We start from the raw sequence: 18,765 nt of genomic DNA, 5'->3' as shown, positions 1-18,765 counted from the left end.
CATTCGTATCTCGACGAAAAAGTTCTTCATCACTTTATTTATATCACTTTTGTGATTCATTTTAGTTGTTTAAAATGTTCGTATCTCCAAATCTCGATCCGGGAGTTGTTAGGTGCTCTTCAAAGATGTTGTTACATACGGGCTACGGTGGGCTGTAGCCCATTTTAAATTACTAAAAAACTTGTCTTTCTAGCTAAATTTTAGTGATAAAATTAAAATTTAAAATATTAATTTACCCTAAATTTCTATATATAGTTCATAAATAACCATAAATTTTTTTCTACCACAACTCATTATAAAATTCTGACTCCGCCATTCCTCTTAATCACATATTTATATTGAAGTCTACCGACATACTACCAACCGTGTCCTTAAGGACGATCGTTGGCCTAAAGTGAATCAATTCTACAAGACGATCAATGAATAATGGTGAACATGCTTAAAACTTCAAATGCTATTTCGTTTAGGGAATAATGTTCCACGACAACAAATCAAGATAATGTTTCTCATTTAGTAGATCATGTACGTGGAAGCCAACTGAAATAAATGAAAATTTTCTTTGCTAACATCGGTTTTCCTCGTCTAGAATGCAATACTCTGTTCATCCAAATCAACATGCAGAATAACACAATCGTATGTAGCTTTTCCAAAAAACTGGAACCATAAACACTACCAAATATTGCACTATTAACTCGCAGAACACAAACCAGTACCAGCTTCAGTTTTTCCTATGGAGTGCACAACAAAGATGCCAAAATTTCAAGGAAGCTCCAAGGAATAAGATTTGGCCCTTTTTTCCTCCTAGTTTTCTATGTGAAAGTTCAAGAAAACCTAAAGAAGAATCTAAGACGCAAACTGAAACAAAGCAGCAAATTGTACCCGAAAAAGGGAAGCAGCAACTAGCTACAGTATGGTCCTAATGTCCATGAAACGACTCCAATAATCTGAAACTTCATAGCTCCAGCGCCTAATGCAGAACCCCGGAGAGTATGTATACATGTATGAAAGACCAGAAAAGTTCCTTTGAATTGCACTGTATTTTGTTGGAAGAATCAACACGACGCCACCATACGCAAGGTTAGCACAATAATGCAGCAGAACTGCAGAAGTACCTTGATTTATCACGCTGACTAGAACATATTTACACGAAAAAACCATGGCAGCACAAAAGCTATTACCAGGCATGACATTAAGAAATTGCAAAATGGCTGTCCCCGCCAACATCCTACATTCCTCTCTACTGTGTTTGCACCAAGACCAGAAAACCTTCTATCATTCCACTCCTCCAAAAATCTGTTATCCCCAAGACCTGTAACGTTTTTTGCAGTTTCACTACAAATTTCACAGATTCTGCATAAACAAAAACAAGCAAAGCATCAGATGTTAGTTTTTATCCATGATTGTAAGGACTCCATAGTACTACTCTTTTTAGTCTAAAAACTTCATACCTCTACTGATCAGAAATATCTTTACATATAATGTTAAAAGAAATGAACTGTGATATTTGAAGTAGAGTCCTTTCTATGTGAGAAAGCAGTACAATCTAATTTTCAGATGGTGAAGAATTAAAAGAAAAGAAAATATACAGTAATGATAATACTCATGTCAAGGTTCATTTCATTTTCACTTCATATTTCCAGCAGAAAAACTGACAAACTTGTCTGCTATAAGCTGGTATTGTGCTCGTATATAAACAGACATTTAAACAAATACTGAGATCAAGGAACCAAACCTGATGAGCTCAGATATATCAAAAACCCAAAAGAAGAATAAAACATCAACATAACAAGGGATGCATATATATATATATACACATATATATATATATATATACAACAGTTACTCTTACCCACAAAGGTTAGAACATCTATTATTGTAAAGCAATTAAAAAGATAAAGAGGGTAAGAGAAAACAGAACGGGAGAGAAGGTAACAAGTACCTGTTTCCTTTTAGCTTAAACCATGCTTCAGCACAATGAGCATGTGCAACGCCTAATTCATCTTTACACTCACAACCAAGATGAATTAAATCCATAGTGATAGAACAGGAACTACTTTCTGTTTTTCTGTCCGGTGATTGATCAGAACTTAAATGGCATATCCTACAAACTCTTTCCCCCTCCCAATTATCATCAAATCCTTTACGACTCCCACACTTGATATTTATCACATGTGAATCCCTCTCTACCTCAGACACCTTCATCTTTGGCTCTTCCACCTTACTTGACCCCAGTTCATATTTACCACTCCCACACTTGATATTAATCACATGTGAATCCGTCTCTTTCTCAGGCACCTTCATCTTCGACTCTTCCACCTTACTTGACCCCAGTTCATCACCCTCTAATCTCAATCTTCCACAATCTCCAGTAGCACGAGAAGCCTCACCAGCAACGATGACAACCACAGTCTCAGACACATTCCTATCAGCCGAATTACTCGAGTTCTTACTAGCTTCAAGCTCAGTATGACTCAAAACATCACTACTATCATGCGGCACACATGCCTCCTTATCATTCAGTCTCTCAACCCCTTCTTCACCTGCAGCCTTATTAGACCCTAATTCACCACTCAATGCCCTTAAATCTTCAGTTTTTCGAATAGCGGTAGCTGCCTCAACAATGACAGACTCAACAACTGACCAAACAACAGAATTCCTTGACTTCTCAAGGGAATTATGATCAACCCCACCCAACACCACACTGCTACCCTGAACATCATGTGACCCTGCATCCATAGCTCAACCAAAAAAAAGAGCCTCCAACCTCCCAAAAGATTCAAACTTTCACAAACACCCACCAACAATTCAAACCCTACAACAAACCCAATTCCAAATATTCACAAAGAAACCACCTCCAATAGTTCCACACATAAACTCAACTGCACAACCAATATCTTATATGATATATCTTCCCAAACAATAAAACAATGTGATCAAACTGGATGTGAGTAAACCAATCAAGCACTCCAAATATAGTAATAGTTTCCAATCATCTAAAAACTCGAACTTTCTAATAACCTGATTAGTTAAACACAACAAAAGCTACAAACTTTCTGAGAAACAGCCAAACCTTGTTCTCCACAAAGACCAGTTCAAGGAGCTCAAAGATTGAAACTTTCAGATCTGAGTCCTTTTCGAAATCCAATGCAAACTGCACCAAGTGTCTGATATCATATTATGACAAATTGGGTGTGTAATATTATATGTACCAAATTGTGTGCTTGTGTTTGGTTTAGAATAGAACTATGAAATGTTAAAAAGAAGAATATAGAGGTTGAGTGAACGAAAAACCAGAGATAATGGAGGTTGAATTTGTATTAAATTATTGATGGGGATGTGTAGATTGGTGTGGTGATTGGTGAAGCAGAAGATAAGAAAGACTGGGGAATTTGGAAGGTATTGATGGATCGCTATCTGATAATTATTAATCGTAGGATGATATTTTGACATTTTAATCTTAAAAAAGCAGAAGATGCAGAGAATTTACAGATTCCTTGCCACGCTTTGCAGCTTTGGTATTAAATTGTTGTTTCCACTTGGCATTGATTTTTTCCTTTTGGGGTAAGATTTGAATAGGTAAAAAGGGATGTGAGTGTGTTGGGAGTGTTTGTGCCGCGAGTTGTGGAACCTGTGGATGAGGTTTCTGAGTTTTAGTTGTGTGGCTTCCTTATTGGCCAAGTAATCCTGGCCATGTTATGTGTCTTTGTTCAGGCTTTCACTCTCGTTCCACATGAACTACACAACCTAAATTTTTTGTCCAGGGTTTTCATTTGGATCAAAATCAAATTGTATGTTGGTTTTTTCTAACTCTTAATAGATTTCCCGACATCCTCGTTTCTCAAAATGAGTCTACATTTTTTTTTTAAAAGTCTACATTCAACAAACAAGTGAAAATAATACGTGCTAAATAAATGTAAATAAATGAGAAATAGAATCTCTCGTTGAGATTGCACAAATTCCTATCAATTAGGCTGTCGTTATAATGCAGTATGTTATATGGTAGGTTTGGATTGAGACTTTGCATCATGCGGGAGTTATATAATATATAGAGATTATTTTCAGAGACCAATTTGCGTTAGAGCTTATCAACTAGCTGCAACCTAAAAGAGGCAAAATGGTGAAGGATTTGATGGCTCATGGCCTTTTCAAAGTGTATCAACCAATTGGGTAAGGTGACTTTACTTGAACGGGCAAACTTCTTGTATTTTATTCTCAATACATGTATGAACTCTCGTTGGTCGAAACTTATACTACACTAGTCTAATTTCGTGTGATTTGGGATTTTAATCTGTAAGAGAAGTCGAGTATGTCCTACTTAACACAAGTATGTCATTGTCTTCAGGGTAATCGACTTAGTTGTGCTAATAACCATATATCGTTGTAAGTTGTAACTTCCATTTCATCATCTTCTATTTGCAACTAGGACGGCTAAAAACAGCGATTAGTAACAAAAATATAAGATGTCCTTTTGAGTAAACTAACTAAGCATCTGGAATAGAACGTTTTGAACTAAAGAGCTTTGTTTGAAAGGAAGATGCCTAAAGCATATAATAATGGTTTAAATTATACTTTGGTTGCCCATTCCACTTATTAATTCAATCCTTGACCTAGTAAATTCAGCATGATGTATATAAGGTTACCCTTTACATCTTTCTAGCTCCTCTTTTGGAGGGGGAGGCCTAAAATGTGGACACAATGACTAAAATGAATAAGTGGCCATAATGTGATAATACAATTTCCCCCTTGTATTATGTTGTCAAAGAGACCCATCTGATTAAGATACACAACAATAGCAATAATTGCAAAGATTACATAGTCAAATTTGTCGGTTCCACAACTGGCTAATGCTCCCAACAACCCAGATGCATAATACTCTGAAGAATGCAGTGCTGTAGAAGATAATGGGAAACAGGTTCATGTTGACATAGATCAATAGATTTCTGCATATGAATCTCACAATCTCACCCATGAAGATGGATCATGAAGGCTGGCCCAGATGAACACTCACCCTCCAGATAAGTATATGTACACATCATGTACCCTAAACAAAGTATTCAGAACTCTGAGCATGACAAGGAAACCAGGGGTGGCGATGTCATGTGGTACAACTCACAGTGGATTACATTCCAAGAGTCTCAATCATTGGTAGGAGGGTAGGACCCTAGCTATGACAGCTAACCTTTTGATGGTGATTTGTTCACTTGGTATGATCAGGAAAAGTCTGAGCTTTCAGTTGGCGAGTTGACCTCTTCATTATGTGGACTATGGTATCAGTAAATACTACTCCAGAAAGGTGCAAAACTCACGTACAGTTTGATGGTGGATTTGAGACTTTATTGTTACCGAGGTCCGGAAAGCTCAATGGCTTCGATGATGAAGGATGAGTCTTGCCGAATGTCGCTGTAATCCCTGGAGAAACCGCAAGTCCTAGCCTCGTAAGGGTTGGTGCCACCTTGTGGATCTTCTGTTTGTACTGATTGATCAACAAGGCCTTCCAAGATCTTCAAGGCATCTGACATTTTTGGCCGGAGGTTGGGGCTTGACTGAGTACACTGCAGAGCCAATTCCGCACATGTTTCTAGCTCGGTTGCATCAAAACATCCTTTAAGATCCCTGTCTACTAGCACTTCCAGCCTCTTCTCCTCATGTAAGGTTCGGACCTGCATGTCAGGGCAAAAAGTGATGTCCCACGATATATTATTAACAGTAAACAAATAAATTTTTGTTAACTCTAATTACTTGTTCATCAACAAGTAAAAAACTATTTACCATGCAGCTTAGGCATTATACCAGATGGATGATAGAGACAATATATGTTTGCCAGGGTTCATTTAAGGGTTACTTAACTCTATATAGTGATGAACTATATGTCACTTTAAAATTCGAATAATATTTACACAGTTCATGTAACAAAAAAAAAGCTAACAAGAAAAAGAACTCGCGGCTTTAGGATCACTATACTACCATAAATTATTTCCATGAATTGAAGATTGAAATTAAACCTTTGAGATAAACCACCAAATAGCATGTAAAACATACCCAATCAAGAATCATTCCCTTCTGAACTTGACCATTTCCAGCATCTAATGCTTTCTGTCCTGTTATGAGCTCCAGGAGCAGTATCCCAAATCCAAAAACATCAGTCTTTTCAGAAGACTGTCCTGTCGATAGATACTCTGGTGCAATGTGTCCTACAGTGCCTCGCACTGCGGTAGTGACGTGTGAAACTCGCTGATCTAACAATTTAGCAAGACCAAAATCCCCAACTACAGCTTCAAAACTTTCGTCAAGCAAAATGTTTGCAGCTTTGACATCCCTGTGAATTATTCTTGGATTACACTGTTCATGCAAGTATACAAGTCCACGGGCAGCCCCAAGGGCGATACGCAGTCTTCTGTTCCAATCTAATGAAGGTCTATCACAACAGGTCTCTGTTTAAAAATTGAATCACAGTAAGAGCTAGCAAAGAAATAAACGAATAAAGCTACTTCAATGTAATTTGAATTGCCAACCATGAATTGCCCTTTGTTTTATGAACTACAGTTTTAAATACTTGATGAAGAAATATTGTACTGTTATGAGGCATACAAATGGTTCTTCTGAAATATCTAGAGGAAAGTAAAAACAACGAGGTTTCCAGTTCAAGTAAGGAGATGAAAGTTATGAAACAGACCTCTTAACCGGTCAGCAACACTCCCATTTGGCATATAAGGATAAACAAGCAACCTCTCATTTGTGGTCATACAAAATCCAAATAAACGTAAAAGGTTGCGATGCAAAGCCAGGCCAATCATTTCCACTTCAGTTTGGAACTGAACTTCTCCAGTGAAATTTGGATCTCTAAGTCTCTTAACTGCCACCAGTGTCCTATTAGGAAGACATCCTTTATAAACAACTCCATAACCGCCTTGTCCTAGGATGTTTTTAGAACTAAAATTGCTTGTTGCAAGTTGCAATTCACGATACGAAAACCTCTTCAGATGACTTATATCTAATTCATAATCTTGCTGCACTGCAAAGTTTCAATGAAAATATGTCATATATACATGATCATACTTATATGCTCCATAAAAACGAGTAAATGTAGATTAGGAAGTACCGTAAGATGTAAATAGAAGACGAGATCTGTACCAATGCACCCAACAAACAAGCAGCAACACAGAAATAACAAATGTACAACTAATGCCAAGAGCAACAGAGTGTACCCATCGATGGTGGCCACTGGTTTTCGGTGGTGAACCTGTGTCTGCGAGCAAATTGCCCAGAGTATTAGTATATCTAATGTACAGTGCAATGCACTTTTGATTGAGAGGGCGAGTCATGTTACCATTCACTGGTTTTGACACATCCATGCAAATTTGTGTTGAGTCCGCTGACAAAGGATTGCAAAGAAAGCTGTTCCCTGTAACACTGCAATGAAACAATTACACTGTTAGCAGGTGAAATTATATATCAGCTGAAATTACTATAAGTTAGAGATTAGTATGCAATTATCAAGTATAACATAATTTTTAAGTCTTGCCTCAGATGATCTCACCTGAAACCTTTAGCCAGTATTTTTGGTGTCGGCCCACTAAGATTATTATAAGATAAATCCCTGTGTATATAATTCATGAAGATTAGAATCACTTGCAACAAACCCCAATTAGGAAAACAAGAGGAAAAATAATCAAATTGAAAAGGGCTGGACACATACAAGAACGAAAGACCTCTGAGATCTGCGACAAGACTAGGAATTTGACCATTCAACTTATTTCTATTAAGCCTCCTGAAAACTTGGATGAACAGGGTATCGAACACAAATGATTAGAGAAAAGGGCTATCAAGAGTTATTCTTATAGGAAACGCCAAATCCAGATCTACAAGATACAGTGCTTAATCCATTGCAAGTCAACTCACAAGTAGCTTAGATGACTCAGAAACCCCAAAGAACTCGGAATGTTTCCAGAAAACTGGTTACCCGAAAGGTCCAGAGTTTCAAGCAGCAGAAGCCTGCCTATCTCAGTTGGAATAGGACCAGATAACTGATTATTTTGTAACAACCTGCAATTGCAGAAAATTACCAACATAAATTCAAAGTCCAATACTGTAAGAAGATTTGCAGATTAATTTGACAACTCCATGTCATTTTCTTTCATATTTGCAATCTACAAGATTCAATACTAACAGAAACATATACATATGCACATATGCAGAGTTAGACCATTCCTTTACTATTTTCCATATGCCAGATTGCACGCAGATTACACGCATCTCTTTCATGTTTTTGTCTATCTTTATTTTTTTTGCAGATGACTAATCCATGTAGTAATCTGTATAATTCCTATCAAAAGACGAAAATAAGATGATCAATGTCTTTCCTAGTACAGCATTACTTAAGAAAGAAATTTAAGCCTAGTTTTCCAGTCCTCAATCTACATAGTACTACTGTCGAAGCAACTTTAAACAGATTTATCATCTTGTTTGAAAGTTTTTTCACAGAAGCCCAAACAAAGCAACCACATATTCCCTTCTTGACGTATTATAGCAACTTAAGTTAGAATGAATTCAATGGAAGTAGCAATGAAACAAGAGCAAGGTGCAAATAAATAAAGGCCTTACAATGTCCGAAGATGACTCAGATTCCCAATACTCGACGAAAGCATTCCGGATAACCCTGAGTTGGTCATTGCACTAGCACAAACAATGACATTGTATCATTATTCCAAGTAAGTTCTTGCCAGTAAACAGCAACCCATTTGCTAAAAACTCATAAATATCACCCTCAACTCTTTGCTATCAGGAGAAGACATTTGTTTGCCATTTTCTCCTGGCAAACAAACAGAAAATAACTTAATGGAGAATGAGGAACACTTACAGGGAGATTACATATCCCTCAGCAGAGCAACCCACCATGTTCCAAGTGCATGGATCAACTGAGTAAATATCCCACCCACCCATAACAAGCAACTGATCCTTCATCTCCTTCTTCACTGACATCAATGCGGCCACTGAACCACACAAAACCAAAGTCTTACCAAACAATACAAGGCAACAAATTCCATCATCAATCATAGAACAAAAGTAAAAAACCAAAATGGGAATGCGTTTAGGTTTCAAATCTTGGAGGGCCAGACCTTCTAAGTTGACACCTTTGGGGGAGAGTAGAGTGTCAGAAGCTGCAACCAATGTGATGCAAGAGTAGAAGAAGCAAACCCCAAGAGGCAGCTTTACCTTCATTTTGATGTTTAGCAGGAAAAAAAAACAAGACCAGAGAATGAAGGAAAAGCAAGAAGAAGACAGCTTTGCTCAGGGCCCTTTTCACTGCTCCAAACTTGCAGTCTCTCAAAGATTGTGCGACTTTGATAGAAACAAGTCAAACAAGCACTTGTTATGGAATCTAACCGATGAAAACCACTAGTTACGGAATCATCTCCCATTTACTGTTTATTGCTTACCTCCTCAAAAAGAAAGAAAATTAAATACTTCATAAAACAAAAATGAAAACTTTGGTTCAAGATAGTAAAACCAGGAACCCGGCTCGAGATTTGGGGAGTGACAGAGATTGTCTCCCAGTTCTGAAATGGTGTGATTGCTTTAAGAGTTTTAGTGGTTATGGTTTGTGTAATGGACGTTAGATTGTGGACTTTGACTGTATAGACGGCTTGGATTAGAGAAATCTCAGTGTTCTGTTTGAAGTAGACAAATCATTGTTAATTAGAGACTAAATGGCGCCAATTTTGAGGCTGCCGCTCTTTTGGACTTTTCTGTGACACACCTGCCCATTCCAAAAACGACATGTCTCTCACTGGTTACAAGTTCTTTTACTAATTCTTTGAGGAAAGAGAAACCATTTGAGCATTGCAGTTGGAAAATGGGGGAGTTTAAACCACGTCGGAATTAGGGGTGAGATGGAGAAGGAGAGAAGGGAGATCAATACATTAACAAGAGAACAATGCATTTAAGCTTGCACAAACAGTAAAGTGACTATGACTGCAATTTCAAGTCAGCCACCACAAACCACCTTCAGAAATAACATACAAGTGAAAGCAAACCCGCCCGGCAACCACCAACATAACATTCTATTCGGGATCCTCTTCCTAGCTATATAGGTACACTTTTCCTAGCTTTTCCTCTAGCAGGTTTCTCAGGAGACTCGGTCTATCTTTACTATCAAACATTTACAGCAACAAAAAGGAATTTCGGGAGAGGGATAGGGGGAGAAGCCACATAAGTGAACACGTTACAAGAAGCTATTGATCCGCCATGGTTGGTAGTCTTATGGGCAGAGCAAAATATGATGATCGTCAGGCTTCAACAGTGGAGAATTAACCACAAAGATAGGTAACCAGTATCACAGCACAACTGACTAAATAGCAACTCCACAAAATCTTTTCATATTTATGTGCCAGCCGGATGCAAGAAAGTGAGACCCATTTGGCGTTTTACGTGATCAGGAATCAACTTGTTGATAAGCTCTGGAGAGGCGCCGGACAACTGTAAGGAGAATAGATTAGTCCAGGTTCAGATTAATTGAACTGCCAGCTCAACAATTATACATGATATTCATGATTGAGAGTGGACAGGAGGATTCAAAGACTACAGTATACCATCATTACCCTTCAATAATTATCATCACTTGATTTTATTCCACTTAAGATGACATGAAAACATAAGTTCAGTGGACAAGTACATAGAGGCTCCTAAAGCATCATACCTCTTGCTTAAAATTAAAGAGCGGAGGAAATGCGCGACCATTTGGCAGGCGAGCGTTGGGCTCACGGAGTTCATCAAAGAAAGGATGTGCACATGCTTCTAGCTGCAAGGGTAAGAAGTAATGTTAAGTGAAACAATGAGGCATGCACAATGGAAACTATAACCAAATCATACTCAGAACAATATGCCAAAACATAAACTTTGAAATTGAACTTTTCAGTAACAGTGCATAATGCTGAAGTGGACCGCTGAGCATTGCACAAAATAAACAATAAATGCTCTGTATCCTACTTAATATTGAAAAATCAAGGACAACACATCCAACATGGAACATACTTCACCACAAGAAGCAAATAAAACTTCTGACAACAGAAAGTTTTTTTCAGTGTAGAGAGCATGACACATTCTTAAGGGAACAATAAATCAGAGACTGAGTATATAATGAAGATACTAGCCGAATCAAACTTACAGCTGTGCAACGAAGACTTGGAGAGTACTGAAGCAGTCTTGAAGCCAGATCAATTGCTTCTGGAGGCATGCGCTTGTGGAAAACCTAAAACCAGCAGCCAAGTAAATGACCATGTTAGAAAAAAAAAATTGTAATTTAGAAAGAATTAATAGCAACCCTGATTTTACTCAATTCATGAAAAATCAAAATATTTCTAACAGATAATGTCTTAAAAGACAGGGATGGGATGCTTCTCCATTTCAGCTTAATCAGTAAAGCTAATAAAGCAAATAATATATACCTTGTGCCAAGGGTGTGCTTTTATCTGTGGAAACCTGAAATCTGTATAGTTTGGATTCATACAGCGGATCTCTTCTCTTGTTGGTGTTCCCAAAACCTGTAAGATTAATAGTAAGATGCATATGTGTGATACCGACAATAGCACAATTTCAAAAATTCATTACAACTAATCACCTTGATGATTTCCACAAGTTGGTCCACTGCATTTTCTCCAGGAAACAACGGCTACAAAGCAAAAGAGGGCATAAGAGATACATTTAATGGGAAGTACTGCATCGCGAAATATACTAAAAAAATGTCTTATAATGCTATAGAAGAACTGCTCACCTGGCCCAAAAGAAGCTCTGCTAGGACACAACCAGCCGACCAGATATCAATTGAAGTTGTATAATCCGTGGCGCCAAATATTAATTCAGGAGCCCGATAGAAACGTGAACATATGTAATCTATGTTCGCTTCACCTTTCACCTGCAACAAGAATATGTATGAGAAGTTTTATAAATCACCATGTAGGAATACAAATATACAGACATAATTGGATCAAGCAGCATAGGAACACAATGTAGTCTTTTTGAACAGTGTTAACAATAATCAAGGTCAAACCCGAAGGAGCTTGAACATGGGCTAAGAAAATAATAATCAAGGTCAAACCCGACGGAGCTTGAACATGGACTAAGAAAATAATAATAATCAAGGTCAAACCCGAAGGTTTGCAACATACCAGCATTTTGGCACTTCCAAAATCACAAAGCTTGACCTGGTGTGTTAGAGGATCGACCTGTAGGGATCAAGAATGAACATAATAAAATGCAATGCTACTACCTCAGTGACTCGAAGTACAAATCAATATCTACTGCCTACATCAAGTCCATATGTCACTCATAGAAATAATGCATACATACCAATAAATTTTGAGGCTTCAAATCTCGGTGGCAAACTCCAGGAACAGTGTGTATGTAAGCCAGCGCTCTGAAAATCTGTAACGAATCAACAGTACAATATCCAGGAATGAATAACTGCAATAAAATAAATAACCAATTCAAATCTGAAAGGTGCATCTTGCATACCTGGTACATGTAAAGTTTGACATAGACAAGGGGCATTCTCTGGTTTGCATCGCTGTAATGCTTCAAAACCCGATACATGGTCTCCGGAACATATTCCATAACCAAATTGAGAAAAAGCTCATTTTTGCTTGTTGTAGAGAAGAAGCAATGCTTCAAACAAATCACATTTGCATGATTCATCACGCGCATCAATTGAAGTTCCCTGTTCTTAAATCTTCTGTCCTGCAAAACCTTCTTAATAGCCACAGTCTCACCAGTTTCCAAGCATTTTGCCTGAGAGCAAAAGAATAATCAGCTTCATCTTAGATCAAAAACAAACCGGCACCAGTACAGAAAGACCATGACTCGGCATACCTGAAAAACAATTCCAAATGACCCAGTTCCTACAACGCGCTCTGCCATATAACTAATGGTCTGCAAGACAAAAAAAGCCGGAAAAAAAATCAGCATCTTACTAAATGAACCCTGATTAGCTAGAAACATCTGGATCTCAAAAATTAGATAAACAAAAATATTTTTAACCCTTTAAGAATTAAACTTTGAAGTGAAACAGATCCAAAGCAGAAATTCCCAGATTGACTACCTGTTTGGGCTCTCCATTTTTGCCTCCTATGGTTGTTGAAATTATGTGACCAGTTGGATCGCTACCATCTACAACAGAGGCAGCCATTTCCTGCATAAAACACACCAAAATTCAATAACAACAGAAGCAAATTTAACCCAAGAATAAGCACTATCTACACAAACAATCGAAAAGTTAAGAATCCATTTGAGTGTCACAACAACATACGAAGAGTGTGGCCAGAGGAAAGGTAGCTAAGAAAGAAGAAGAAGGGTAGCTCTAATCTTGAACAAGAATGCACACCCTTTATTTTTCATGTTCCAAATAAATAAACAAAAACCAATACCCACAACCGTTGAACTAAATTCTATGCAAACATAGAGCTTCAACAATAATGAGTAAAAGAGATGGATCAGGTGCTCATGAAGTTAATGTGATGCAGATTCAAACCAAAACCACAGAAAAGCTTTGACCTTTCAAAGCTCAAAAGCCATATTGATCTGAGAAACACCTAGAGCAGACCCAATACTCAGCTAAACAAACCCAGAAAACTTCTGAAACTCAACCAACAGCCATATCCAGATCAAAAGCAAGAGACTTTAAGTTGTGGATAGGCTGAATTTCAATGAAAGTTCCCATCTTTAGATGAGAGAGTGAGTTGTATATACCTTATCATCAGCCATGGTGAGGCTGGGGAGTTAAGCTACCAAAACCTTCTCTTTCTCTAGGGAAAGCAAATACAAAGTCAGTTAAGGTGTGATTAGTGTAGGGATGAGAGGAAGAAGAAGAAGAAGAAGAAGAAGAAGAAGAAGAAGATGGTGGTGGGCAAGGTGGTCATTATGGAGCCATATGATGGATGAAGGAGGAATGAAGGAAGAAGAAGAAGAGAGAGAGAGAGAGAGAGAGAGAGAGAGAATGAAGAATTTAGAGGTGGTGTGACTCTTGTGCTGCTGCTCTCTAGTCTCTCAAAGACAATTAGACAAACAACAAACCCATCCCATGTGATTCCAGCTCTTCTTTTTCAGTGTTTGCTCGCTTCTCTCACCACAAGGGACCCTGTTCCTGAGTCCAAATTACTACTTTGCCCATTGCCAATCTGTTGCCTTTGTCCTTTCCCTTTTCTTTTTCTCCTCTTCCTCCCCCGGTTTCTAGCTTCTACTCATGAACAGAGCAGATTTTTAGTTTCATGCTTTTTTCATGAGAATGGTAATTGCTATAATCATCAAGATACCCATTTTGGTCTGGTGATCATGGAATATGACTATGATAAGAATCGAGCAAGGTGGGAAAATGTTATGATCTCACTAAATATGATCATATAATTGGTTTTTATAAATCATATAACACCATCAAATTAATAGAGACAACGTACGCGTTTAATTAAAATATAGATTATTAAATTATCAGTTTTAATTACAAAATAAGTAGGAAATACAAGTTGACAATATAACGGAAATGATGTTGATTGTGCGATATAAATCATACTACCGTAACTTACTTTGAACATAATGTGTATATTCATCAAGCAAGTAAAAGAATCATTATGTCCGAAATAGAGCCAAACCCTGAGAATATTTTGTTGAACTTACGAAACAAAATCAAACAAGATAGTTTTCCAATCCTTGCCTTGTAGATTTATCTTTACAAAAATGCACAAATCACTTGATGTCCAAACTATCCGACAATGAGAATTACAGGATAGCTTCTTCAAGTACAAACTTTGTGGTCCAATTCCAATATCAACAGTGTGGGGTTTTAGGCAGTTGAGCTCCATATTTATGCCACACCAAGTCTGGTATGAACTTGACAGTTGCTCTATTTTTTGTTTTTAAATAACTTGATCAAATTAGTAAATGGCACTGTTGGCACATCTGGTAAACCCAATATAAATAAGAAAATTTTGGAAGAAGAATAATGATAGAACAGTGAGTCACAAAGTTGAAACTTGAAAGCTCACCCTGTTGTTCTTAATAATTTTTGAAAGTAACATTGTCCTTTTCGCAGTCTTCAAAGACTTCAAATTTATTGACCATCTGTATAATCTTCTATATTATATTCTTCCTTGACCCATCTATCAACTTCTGCATTTTCTTATTCACATTACCCTAATCATTTCCCCTTACTCATTAGCCGAAAGAAAAAAAGTTGCCAATTATAATACCAGTCTCATTACTTTTGATTATTGCTCATCAGCATTGTCTGTACTCTGTAAACGAAAATGTGAGAATCGAACTCAAAACTTATAAAGATTTTAAGGCAAACAGAAAGAAAATATTATTGAAGAGCGGAAATATGATTGCTTCAAATTTTACAAAGAAAGCATAAAATCAACTTTCTTCGGCTGAGTATGAACATTTGTAAAGCAGACTTGGACATTTAGCCAAGGTGTGGAAAGGGTGTGCCCAATCATTCTGTCTAGGACTGCCCTTGGTCTCATGTCTGTCTATAAAGCACTGTTCTTACCACTATTCTGCAGGGAAAGGATTTTTTCAATTATTTATTATAATTTATATATATACATACACAGTAATACAAGGATGATTAACAATTTGAAGATGATTTAAATCATTTAATCATGCTATGTTTGCACCACAAATAGAGAATTTACTGGTTTCATCTTGAGGAAATAAGGACAAAATTCCCGTAATATTGTTTAGGGTTCTTAGAAAGGGCCCGGAACCGTCGGTGGTCAACGATTGAACAGTGCAAATGGGTTTTGGTCAAACAGGAAGATGGTAGAAAATTACTGTGCAAGTGTATAGGCTGGTCTATTTCCTGAAATCTGCAGGCCTCTGCTACTGGTGTGATGCCTGGTACAGTAGCTTAATGGCCTAGACCAGGACCACGTGTCTCAATAAGAAGGTGTGTTTCTGGGCTTTGGACGTGCTTAAGAAACATGTACAGTACTGGGACAAAATGGTGAAGCATTGGAAGGTAATTATTAAGTATCTGAGGCTGTTACATTAGCTTGATGGGGTAAAAATTGTTGATCTACCAGTCACTCCTACATGCACTTCATAAGATTGGAAACTTATTTCAAAAAGCCTTTAGATATTGAAGGAGATCGAAAGTCTACTGTGTCTAACATGCACTTGTGAAAACCAATCACAACTGAGAGCGACTCTAGCTGTTAGATCAGTCCACAAGGTTTCGGATATGTTTGGTCATAAAACACAGAAGGATTTACACCTGAAAGAGCGTAGCTGATCACCAATCTGTTAAAAGAACCAACTACATTTTGGAGACTTGTGAGTTAGAGAAGTTGAATTAATCAGCATAGAAGAAGTCATATATAACCGCAAGCCGGCAATAGGATATACAACAAACATGTTGATAGTCATATTCGTATAGTTCAAGGGTATTACTTAGCAAGACATAATCAAGAATATGGTACTGACATTTGATCACGACGCTGTCCCTGGATTATGCATAGATTTTATCCATTCTCGGATGTCATTTTCGGCAATCCACAAATTTTCATACAATGGAGAGAAGTTAATATGTTGCTGCTGGTACACTCTTGTATCAACTTTACGTGGCATCACAAAAGAACAATCTCACAATGTACCATTAATTGATCTTCTTTCACTAAAACATGAAACACTAGCCCTGTTTGCAACCGGCTTCAGGCTACTTGTGGTGCTCGACACTTGAGTGACTCGAGATCGAGTTTGCAGCCTTGAACCTCTTGAAGATGAAGAGTATTGTGCTGTTTGCTTCTGCCTTTAAATTTCTTTGAATGTGAAACAAATTGTTACATTCTACGTGTAGTTGAAGACAAAAGGAGGTTTTCCATCAACAGCTAGCAATACTGCAAATTACACCTAAGTAGACACCAAGCTGGTCTGTAATTTTCTGACTGGTATGAACTAAGCTTAAGCGGGCCTTGGCTTTCGCCTAGCTCACCTAATAGACGGTTTACTTTAAATTTATTTATTTTTATCTCTACTACTATAAAGCGGGCAGCCAAAAGTTTCACTAAAATATAAACTGTCGAAATTACTCATTTATTTGCTAACTGATAAATAAACAGGCATGGGTATAACAATTAATTTTCCTGAATTGAATAAATCAATGAATTTTTTTTGAAAATTTAAGCACCCACTATCAGATAAATAACTACATATTCTTCCACACCCAATAGGGTGTGAGCAGTTTCTAGTTTAGTATTAACAAAACGGTTAATTCATTTTCTCCTAATTGAACGGGGTTGGGCAATTTATTTCGGGAAGAGGTTAATCATGGTCCTGTGAGCTTCCTTGTGAGCAAGAAGCACTAGTGGTTTCTAAAGAAAAAAAAGCACTAGTAGAACTTAATCACGTTTTTGAAGGACATTTTCGAAGTACAATGCAGATGTGTGATACTGATGGTTATAGAGAGCACAAGTCAATAAACAGAGGTAGAATAAAATCAAACCTGATATAATGCCTTCAGAATTCAGATCATCACAACCCTGACTGTATTAATCTTTGGTCACAATTGAGGCATAGCCATTCTGGGTTTCAAAGGCAGAGAGAGGACATTGATGGGTTTCTTTGTTTTGTTATAGAACGATCATTTATTTAGTATGTAGAAACTAATAAGGGCCATGAGCAGATAACAAAATAGTGACAGAGTTGTGGTTGCACATGTTGCTGATTTTGGCATTGCAAAAACTGTCAAGTGGAGGATATTCTGTGATCGAAACCATGAGACTAGCTACATTAGGGTATAACGCTCCGGCCTCCAGGTAATGTTTTTACTTTAGGTTTCAAATTGTCTAGATTTATGAAGAAATTCGATCAAGTACTTAATTTTATAAATCTTGTTTTTGTTATCTAAAATTCCATATATGCAGAAATATGGAATGGGAGAGGAATAGTTACCAGAAGAGGGGGATGTGTCTCGTCCATTATGAGGTTAGTATTTGGCACTAGCTTGTTCTGCAGTCATGTACACTCCATAAAATCAAGAACAAACTTTTGAAGGACACTGGAGGTGTGTGATGTTAGTTCTTGTTTTTGTTGTTGTTGTTGTTGTTGATACAAAGCTCAGTATAGACTGCATTTGTGTGAAGGATTTCTGTCCTAAATAAAAGATCCCCAGTTTGTTACACGTATAATTCTCTCCAGTCGAAGTGTTTCTCATTATGTCCAGATCATAATTTGTGTCAATAGTAATGCCCCTTTTGTATGAAACTAGATTATGACAAATTGACATGGCATTTTGTTGGAAATTTCTTCATCCATCTTTTTATGTACAAATAGTCAAATATCAGTTTGACAGTGAAAATGCTCCTCAGAAGTAAAGTTAGTCTGTTTTAGTTGGTTGGCATGCAAGCTACTTCATTCCCCAGCTTTCACTTTTCACTTGCATTACAGTCATCTATTTATGTGTTCAAGTTTGTTCTTAATTGGTCTGGTATTTTGTATCGACTCATCTGTAACTTTTAAACAAAAGCCAGACGCAATTCATGGAGACGGAATGTGACTCATTTTGTGTAACAATTATAACTTCACACACCTTTTCAACTCATGTTGTTATGTGTTCAAGATTTCATGTTTGGAAGCTCGGTAACTTCGTGGGAATTGACCACATAACTACTATATCCCTTTTCATAGATTTTTTTGAAACTTCAGAAGAAGAATCAATATAAATTAGGAAATAAAACTGTAGTATGGAATAGATTTTAGAATGGTTATCTGGTTTTAGTT

At 37.3% G+C, this 18,765-nt stretch overlaps 3 protein-coding genes across 3 annotated transcripts; all 3 read right to left on the bottom strand.

Annotated features, from left to right (window-relative positions):
• Nucleotides 1-638: 638 nt before the first annotated feature.
• Nucleotides 639-3,380, bottom strand: LOC126787719 (uncharacterized). Its single transcript, XM_050513617.1, has 3 exons — nt 3,071-3,380; nt 1,940-2,879; nt 639-1,350 (listed from the first exon to the last, which is right to left on the bottom strand). The coding sequence occupies exons 2-3, from the start codon at nt 2,734-2,736 to the stop codon at nt 1,131-1,133; spliced, it is 1,017 nt and encodes a 338-aa protein (XP_050369574.1). The 5' UTR covers nt 2,737-2,879; nt 3,071-3,380; the 3' UTR covers nt 639-1,130.
• A 1,829-nt stretch (nt 3,381-5,209) lies between these two features.
• On the bottom strand, nt 5,210-9,346 carry LOC126788725 (probable LRR receptor-like serine/threonine-protein kinase At5g45780). Its single transcript, XM_050514741.1, has 11 exons — nt 9,117-9,346; nt 8,858-8,990; nt 8,602-8,673; nt 7,900-8,043; nt 7,697-7,768; nt 7,538-7,597; nt 7,328-7,410; nt 7,100-7,246; nt 6,674-7,012; nt 6,040-6,431; nt 5,210-5,660 (listed from the first exon to the last, which is right to left on the bottom strand). Exons 1-11 carry the CDS (start codon nt 9,217-9,219, stop codon nt 5,340-5,342), a joined length of 1,866 nt encoding a protein of 621 aa, XP_050370698.1. The 5' UTR covers nt 9,220-9,346; the 3' UTR covers nt 5,210-5,339.
• A 553-nt stretch (nt 9,347-9,899) lies between these two features.
• On the bottom strand, nt 9,900-13,864 carry LOC126788729 (shaggy-related protein kinase eta). The gene is made up of 12 exons (XM_050514746.1): nt 13,741-13,864; nt 13,094-13,183; nt 12,865-12,924; nt 12,511-12,783; nt 12,346-12,420; nt 12,165-12,221; nt 11,771-11,911; nt 11,618-11,668; nt 11,445-11,540; nt 11,165-11,248; nt 10,697-10,798; nt 9,900-10,476 (listed from the first exon to the last, which is right to left on the bottom strand). Exons 1-12 carry the CDS (start codon nt 13,753-13,755, stop codon nt 10,381-10,383), a joined length of 1,140 nt encoding a protein of 379 aa, XP_050370703.1. The 5' UTR covers nt 13,756-13,864; the 3' UTR covers nt 9,900-10,380.
• Nucleotides 13,865-18,765: the final 4,901 nt, after the last annotated feature.

Source organism: Argentina anserina, chromosome 3 (genome assembly GCF_933775445.1).
Source record: "Argentina anserina chromosome 3, drPotAnse1.1, whole genome shotgun sequence".
NCBI classification, from domain to species: Eukaryota; Viridiplantae; Streptophyta; class Magnoliopsida; order Rosales; family Rosaceae; genus Argentina; species Argentina anserina.
The sequence above is the reverse complement of the archived record's forward strand: the minus strand, read 5'-3'. Positions and strand labels throughout refer to the sequence as shown.